The sequence below is a fragment of the Arachis duranensis genome, chromosome 8, assembly GCF_000817695.3.
Source record: "Arachis duranensis cultivar V14167 chromosome 8, aradu.V14167.gnm2.J7QH, whole genome shotgun sequence".
NCBI classification, from domain to species: Eukaryota; Viridiplantae; Streptophyta; class Magnoliopsida; order Fabales; family Fabaceae; genus Arachis; species Arachis duranensis.
Genome location: NC_029779.3, coordinates 25926316 through 25935134, shown reverse-complemented (window position 1 = coordinate 25935134; position 8819 = coordinate 25926316). Strand labels below are relative to the sequence as shown.

The 8819-nt window shown below is 33.0% G+C and overlaps 2 protein-coding genes across 2 annotated transcripts; one reads left to right on the top strand and one right to left on the bottom strand.

The window, feature by feature from the left end:
- Positions 1–205: 205 nt before the first annotated feature.
- Positions 206–1107, top strand: LOC107461594 (uncharacterized). The gene is made up of 3 exons (XM_016080113.3): positions 206–610; positions 683–758; positions 851–1107. Exons 1-3 carry the CDS (start codon positions 275–277, stop codon positions 991–993), a joined length of 555 nt encoding a protein of 184 aa, XP_015935599.1. The 5' UTR covers positions 206–274; the 3' UTR covers positions 994–1107.
- A 1537-nt stretch (positions 1108–2644) lies between these two features.
- Positions 2645–4701, bottom strand: LOC107461658 (11S globulin seed storage protein Ana o 2.0101). The gene is made up of 3 exons (XM_016080205.3): positions 4437–4701; positions 3295–4015; positions 2645–2947 (listed from the first exon to the last, which is right to left on the bottom strand). Exons 1-3 carry the CDS (start codon positions 4630–4632, stop codon positions 2794–2796), a joined length of 1071 nt encoding a protein of 356 aa, XP_015935691.1. The 5' UTR covers positions 4633–4701; the 3' UTR covers positions 2645–2793.
- Positions 4702–8819: the final 4118 nt, after the last annotated feature.

The following is an 8819-nucleotide window of genomic DNA, read 5'->3' as shown; positions in this document are numbered from 1 at the left end:
TAAACATTAATGACTAAATGATAGTTAAAAATAATAAATTCAATATTTTTTCGTAGATTCTTTGTTGATTCCATACCAGATACCACAATGTCATTGTGGCAGTAATCATGTGTCAGCATCTAATCCAATCTCAACTGTTGTAAAGTAAGAGATGGTAATAATATTATAACAATATAAAAGATCCATATTTTGATCACACATGATCATGGGACACTAGTACCTTGAACAACTCTTTTCCATCTTTCCCTTTCTCCCTTTTTCCTCTCTCACAGTAATGATGAAGGGAATGGAGTTGTTGTGTTCTTCCTCTGCATCCACAGCCATAGCCTCTAGTGTGCACCCTCGTTCCAAAAGGTACAGCCATTGCTCATCACAATTGCCAATCATTCCTAAGAAGAAGATCAGAAGGAACTCATCATCAGAAGATCATAAGCTACGAAGAAAAAGCTCTGTTAATAAAGTTAAGAAACTGTACGGTCAGCATTGCTCTTATGCTGATGATTCACCTACAGGATATCTACTCATTGATGACACCACAAGAATGGATGCTTGCAACCTCATCATGAACAAACAAGATGATACCGCAGTCGTTGCTACCACGCATGACCAGGTATTTCAGAAAATTGGTTAACTGAAAATATTATGAAAAACAACTTTAAATTTCTCATTCAACGTAACACAGGTTGTGGTTTTGAGGGTGTCATTGCACTGCAAGGCATGTGAAGGAAAGCTTAGAAAACACATCTCAAAAATGGAAGGTCAGTTAATTAATTACAACTTGTTAGTCTAAATCAAAATTATATATTGCATTGCTTGACTAATGTTTATGATGGCCTAAACTCTAATGCAGGAGTGAAATCTTTTAACATAGACATGGAGGCAAAGAAAGTAACAATCATGGGACACGTGACGCCGTTAGGAGTTCTGGCAAGTCTCTCCAAGGTCAAGAAGAATGCACAGCTGTGGCCATCTCCAACATCATCATTAATATGATCATCATCCTGTGTTTGCTTGTTTTTAAATTTTAATGTGATATTGGAAGAATTTAATTTTATTTGTTCGATGTATGTGGCTTAATGTAATGCAGATTTTTGTTCTTGTTAAGTTGTAGTACTGTGTGTACTGATTACTGAATTGTTGTATCAAATTCCCAATTATCTTCTTCGTCTTCCTGAAAATGGCACAATGCTGACAACTCTTCTGCCAATGTTTTTCTTTCTTTTTTCTTGTTCACTAAACCAGAATCCAGAGAGGCTTACTCCATTAATGTAATACTTAAGGTGTTAATCAGTCAAAACGCATCAACTTGCAAAGTTTCTTCTCATCCCCTTCCAAAATAATCAACTTACCATTGATATAAAAAAAAATTTAGAAATTCCAATCACTAAGGTTAAAGTAAACAATCATGAATGATTCATGGGTCTCCTCCGTGGTCTCTGTCTCTAAGCATGTGCATGTGAACCTTGTGCACTTGCAGCACATATTGCACTGTTTTTGACCCCACTTTCTTTTCTCTTTCTTTTTTCAGCTCTAATGATGAATAATCATACATGTTCACCCTAATTTGGAGGGTTCATAAATAGTATGCCACCAAGATTTTATAAGAAAATGAGTTGTTTCTTAAGTGTAGTTCATGCATATTTTTTAACTGTTGGATGTGATGTGAAATTCGTATGAGGATACATGTACATATTTCATTATATCATTTTCTATAAGTCTTCCTGTATTCTCCTGCTCATTATAATTTGATATTTTTAAATTTACATGTATCAGTCTCTCTTACTCATGTTTCTTTCTAAACCATAAAACCAATTTCAAGAAACTCTTTATGTGTTATCATGGAGATGGAATCATCGAACTCAAAAGTCTCACTTTCACATGAAGCTGGTCAGTGCAATGGTGGTTACCCCGACAAGACCCCATTATTGGTGCTGAGTTCATCAATGCGATTTTGTTGTCAATGTGGTACCTACCCTACAGTACATGACCAAATGAACGATGACAGCAAAGTAGTGCACTTTTGGTTGCATAATCTAGATCAAACTCGAAGGTGGTGGGTCTAAAGTCTAAACCAATTAATAATTATACGAGAGACATTATGAGTGTATGTTAGCCAAGAGAATCTACCCACCACCAACTTGACATTTTATTCGATCTGCTTTCCTAAGCAGGGTGGTTGTTTCAATTTCTTTTGACTCTATCTTGGAATCGACTCTTGAAAGGTAAATAAAACACAAGAATTCAGCAGCTGCAGAAGTTTGAACAGTGTAAAAAAGGAGGGAACCAGGAAGTGAAAAGAGAATAAAATGGATATATCATCAAGCGAGATTCATTCCAAGTGTTAAATACTGGACCTAAGGATATATTATCAAGAGATGTTAGGTCCATGAAGGACGCAGAGATCCGAGGATATTAGCCACAGCCATTTAGACTGAGAAATCGGGACATTGATCCATTAAGGACACATTATTTAGGTCTATTTGTTAACCCGGGATTTAATTTTCTAATTTAATTATTTACCAAGGGTAATAGGTACAAGATAGTTACGTAACAAAGATACGATCTCGCGCGTCATGCAAAAGGAGAAAAAAGATCATAAGTTCAAATTGTGCAATCTCCGTTTAAACGAAAGAAAAAGATATAATTGAAAAAGAAAGGAGCAACTGCATTAAACACAAACGTTTCCCCTATGAATAATGAGTTCCTATAGCATAGGAAATTTTATTTGTTTTATTATGATGGGACGGAATAGAGATGGGGAAATCTATACAAATGAGGGAGTTAAGTTCATTTCTACTTTGGCGGAGGGAAGAAAATGGCATCAGCGGTCCTCTTTGAACGGAAGAGTTGCTCTACTCCTGAATCCACATTGAAAGCAGCCTGCAGAACAGTCGGCGACAGAGCTTTCCACACCGAAGAACTACCAGCCAAGTGGGTGAATATAGGACTGCCAAAATAACAATCATTAAGGATTATCAGAAACTACAACCATGATAAAGTAAATAAAACAGTATTGCAAGCTACCAAATAAACGAAAAACATTTACAATGTTAACAATAAACAACAAACTAAAATCTCTTAATGATATAGTCATAAAAACCTTTTATGGGTGAAACTAGCATTAACAATCAACTGCTATAATGCACTTCTTCAAATTTTGGATTCCAACTGTTATAATGGTTAATGGACACACATTTTCATATATCATATCGCTTAATTCAAGAATAGAAGTGTGAGGTTCCTAAACACAAAGATAAAAGCAAAGACAGTAATAAGAAGAAACCAAAGCCTTACTTAGGGGTGGTGATGATGGAGAACCATTCCATTCCATCAGGATCAGCAATCTTTGAGACCACAAAGAACCTTGGCACAATAAACAAATTGCCAGCCTTCACAGTAGTCTCCAAAACCCTCTTGCCATCGACACCAACAACCTGAACCCGGCCGCTCCCTCTGACAATATAAGTAACCTGCAGAGCCGAGTCGCAAGAAAATCCAGGGGAGCACATGGCGCTTCCATCCAACCTCACAAGGTCAGCACCAAGGCCAACCTCACCAACCAAGGGGAGATTATTGGTGTTCAAGACCACAACCCTTCCTCCACCCTTGATGTCAACATCAAGTGGAGCCTCTTCACAGTTCAAGGCCATTCCCTTCCGGTGATCGGGTTTAGGCTCAGGAAGGCTTATACTCCCATCCAGCTTCACAATCCCATTCTCTGATTGTTTCCCAACAAGGATCTTGACATCCTTCTCTTCCAAATCCCAAGCCCTGCCAACAAACTCAGTGGAAAATCCGGTGAAGATTCCATTGGAACCAGTGAGAAAGAAGTCAGTGAATTCACCAGCCTTGTGAGCCTTTGAGGTGTCACCCAAGAACAGAACAACAAGCTCAGGATCTTCCTTGTTATACCACCATGTCACAACACCAAAGGGGAGTGCCAAGGCATCACCCTTCTTGATTGCAACAACCTTCTCTTCTTTTTCAGGGAGCACTATTCCAGCAACTCCACTCCCTAGATCAACAAGACAAATACATCACAAAAATTATATATGTAAATCAATCATACAGCATGCAGATTATTCACTTAAAACACTGATGATCGCACATTGAATTTTCAGATTCCAACAACACAAATCATGCAAATTAAATAAAATTTTAGGATCGCAATTCCACTTAATTTGTTCAATTGATTTCGAATTCAGTCACGTAACATCTCGAATTATTGGAGTCTTACGAAAAATAAAAATAACTGGAATAAGTTCAGAAATCTGGTTAGCGATTCCGATTCAGATAACACAATTACAACCAACAGCTTAGCCTTAATTCTGACAATGATTGGGGAAATTGCAAATTGCTCAGAACGAATTGAAGATTCAACATGATCATGGATAAAGGGAATTGAATTGAATTGAATTGAATTGGAGGTGGTGTACCTTGGAGAACATAAGCGACCTTGGAAGAATCAGAGTAGCGAGGGAGGGCGAAGCCATTCTTCTCGAGAGCGAGCTTGGCGGCGCCAATGTTGCCTTGGCGGAGCATGGGGAGTTCCGATGAGGACCATGCGTAGTAAGAGCCACCGTTTCCGCCGTAAAGCTTCTTCGGCAGCTGTGGAGAGAGATCAAGGTCCATCTCTTTATCTTTTGTTTTCTTCTTTGAGTATGAGTAAGTGAGTGCGTGTGAATTATGAAAAGCGAGTGAGCAGAGAAGGGTGTTTTTATAGAAGCCAACGGAAGGGCAAATCAGGAACTGATCTTATCAGTTACTTATCACAGTCACAGTCACTATCTACGGCTTTTCCCACTCGTCTTTATCTATCCATGATTCGATTCTTCTTTTCTATAATAAATTGAATTGAATTTTGAATATTCTATTTGAATTTTGAAGACATTTTATACTTTTTATGTTTTTTACGTAAATATAACAGCATTGCGCTCTCCTAGGCTAATGTTACATTCATCTACTCCTGTTTATTTGGGATGGATATCAATTTTGATGATGGTTTTATTTTTAAATAATATTATTTTCAAATTGGAGTTAGTGTTTAGTTATATATTTCTTGATCTTAATATTTGTTTTAACTTTTAAGTTCAAAATGATATATTTTGAAGTTAGTACAAATAAGTTATTTTTAAATATTTAAATTTAAGTTTTAAATAAATATAAAAAATAGGATAAAGTTATCCTAATTAAAAAAAGTCATATTAAAAAAAAAGTTTAGTTAATATATATCTTATAAACACAAATTAAAAAAAATTTTATATAACAAAATAATATATATTTTTTTATATATTTGCTGTGCTTTTATTAAAGTAAAAAATTTAAAAATTTTTATTAGTATTAACATTAATACGTGTCTTTAAGTCACGTAAAAGCTAAACCCGAACAAGAATTAGGTGGATGTTACAATACTTTCCTAAAGTTTGGAGTTTTGAAACTCCTTTAAATTATTAACATTGTAATGTACCTTGGCGCAATATCCTAGAGAATTCCATTAATGAAGGTTTTAATGTATATTGACAAAATTATTAATTAATTAATATTTTTTTTGTAAAACTACTCAGTCAAGTACGCTGGTATATGTGAAAGTCTTTTGTCAATTTTTATATATCTTATTTACACATAAAAAATTATCTCATTTATAGTATAAACGAGATATATGTATTTATAAATAATTAAATATAATTTTTAAAAATAATAAAAAATATTAATAATTTAAATTGGATTAAACTTTGTAACAAATTTTGTACAACCAACTTAAATAGAAAAAATTTTATATTCTATGCCAATAGAGTCGTGATCTTCGTTAACTGTGTCATCAAATAAATCACCTATATTTAAATTATATTTCAAACTTTTATACACTCTCATGTGACAAACAAAATTTGAAATATATATAATTTAAATTTAAAAATTAATATTCAAGAGAGTAAATAAAAAATTTAAAAATTTTTGTCATTTAAAAATTTGAAATATTATCTGAATTGTACTTATGTGCTGTTACAGTAGACGTGTTAACGTGTCCATATTTTTTATTATTTAAAATGGACGGTTTATCTTTTCTATTATTTAAAATCGTTTATCTTTTCTATTATTTGAAACATTCTATTTTTACAAAATTTGATCTAATTTAAATTATTAATATTTTTTATTATTTTTAAAAATTATATTTAATTATTTATAAATACATATATATTGTTTTATACTATAAATGAGATAATTTTTTATGTGTAAATAAGACATATAAAAATTGAAAAAATACACATATATAATTTTAATAACTTATATACTAATAGAATATATTAAATTTTCAATAGTAAGTCATCAAAAAAATTATGTAATAATCATAATTGCTATTTTATTGAAAATATATTTTAAAAGTTATAATTAATGTATTGGTAGTTTTACAAAAAAAATATTAATTAATTAATAATTTTGTCAATATACATTAAAAAATTTATTAATGAAATTATTTAAGATATTGCGCCAACGTACATTACAATGTTAATAATGCAAAGGAGTTTTAAAACTCCAAACATTAGAGGAGTATGGAATCGGTCCCCGTCTTTTTGATTTACCAAACACAAAATGTGGAGTTTAATCTTTTAAGTCTGAGGTTAATTCTTGGGGGACCAATTCTATACTCCTCTAATGTTTAGAGTTTTAAAACTCCTTTGCATTATTAACATTGTAATGTACGTTGGCGCAATATCCTAAATAATTCCATTAATAAAAAGACTATATGCTTATGCATATAGCTTTTAAAATATTGGAGTATTTTTGGAAGTACCTAAGATAGAATTTTTTAAAGTTGACTTGTACTTTTCAAAATTTAAAAGTCTAATATGACTTTATATATTAACTAATTTTTAAATTTAATACTTATATTTATGTCTATTATAGTATTTTTAAATTTTAAAAGTTATTTTACGAAATGCAATTAATATCGTTTGTGTTTATTGAAAGCTATTTTTAATTTAATTTACCAAACATAAATGTTACAACTTTTAAAAAATCATCTTTTAAAAATTAACTTCTATAAACTATTTTTAAAAAATAAAAACTTTACCAAATTAAGTTTCAATTTTTTTAATTGATTTTTTTTATATCATCTTTTTGATTAATTTTTTTTCGGACATTCTTTTTTATTAATCTTATCCACCAGAATTCAGTGGGGCCGGTGAGCTTGTTTTGTGGGCCTAGCAGTATCCAGAGTGGGGCCCTTAACTGGGTGGTTGTGTGGGCCGATCGGGCTTTCAGCAGTGTGATCGACTGATCGTCACTCACGACTCACTTCCTTTCTCTCCTCTTCGCCTCCCCATCATAACAGGCAACTCGACTCAGCTCTCAAACCAAACTGAAACAAAACCATCCTTCTCTTTTCATTCTCTTGCATTTTTTTTTATGAAAAATAAGAAACCAATATATGCTTCAGCTGCTCCTCCGTGGTGGCAACTTGCCGATGCGGCTGCCACCTTCAACAAACACTATTATACTTCCAGGTTCTCTCTCGCTCCTCATCACTCTTTAGCTACTTATGCTACATCTTCAATACTGCTTACTCTTTAGTTGTGTCCGATTTTAGCATATTGTTTTGTTTTGGCTTGTGTGAGATTTTATATTCTACTTGTTTTCACACAGTTTTCATTGATAATATTGGTCTTGAACTTCCTGCTAGTTATTGCACCAGCGTGCTGAACCTAAGTTCTTCAAACTAATTGCTATATGGTTTAATCTATAGCTTCCATTCTAGAGCTAAAATGCTTATTGTAGTGCCTTCTACTTCAAGTCAATGATTTTTAGCATTTGGCATCTATAGCCATGATCTATATTATGGTCCTTTTTTTTATTTATGGTTAAGTTTTAGTTGATTTTTTTGTATGCTTTGGAATTAGAGGCCTGGTTTCTTAGTGCAAGCTGAGCAACAAGTTTAATACCCGAGCAGTACATGTTCTATTACTCTTTCAGAGTATTGTTCCCAGTGCTGTTAACCCTAGGCTTGTTTTACAACAAAAACTAATGTCTTCCAAGATAATTGATGGAGTGAACCATCTAATATTTTGTATGGGGAAAGAAAAGATCATTTCATCTCCTCTCTATTCTATTATGTTCTCAAGCATACATATGTTATATGTTGGTTACATCAACATTTATGACAAGACACAATGACCCTGTGTGGTAATTGTCTTAGGAGAAATATATAGACACGAACTTGTTTGGAGAAGGGAGGCAGATACAGAAACACGTAAAATGTCTCTATCTTGGGACAACATTTGCCCAATTTTTTGTTCATCTGAAAATTGGAGGCGGAAATATAATTTTCTTTCTTGTCTTAGTGTCTATTTTCTTGGTGTCTTTTTAGCAGGAAAAATCATTGATATCCTTAGACCTGTTATTGGATGAAATTGTATCCGTGGCCTCTATTTGGTGCATATGAAGATGGATTGATCTCTGGTCTTCTCTTTTATATTGGATTTTCCTTTGTTGTTCAGTTGCTTTGTTAAGGGGGATACCCTTAAAGAAAAACTGATTGAGACCATAATATGCTGTGGATAATTACTATTAATTAAAAAGACTTGTACTTATTTAAAATGAGGGATTTATGCTTGTTTTGTAGCTCATAGGTAAGGCTACCTGAAACCAGCTCTTGACATGCTCCGAGGAGCATGCATTAATGACAGGCTTATGCACTATCGATCGTCGATTTTATGTGTAACACAAAGTTCTAATATGGTAGAATGTTAAATATGTATATGTCAGCATGAGTGAAATATAAATATAATGTCAATTTTTTGTTAAAAATAAAAAGGATATTCTGG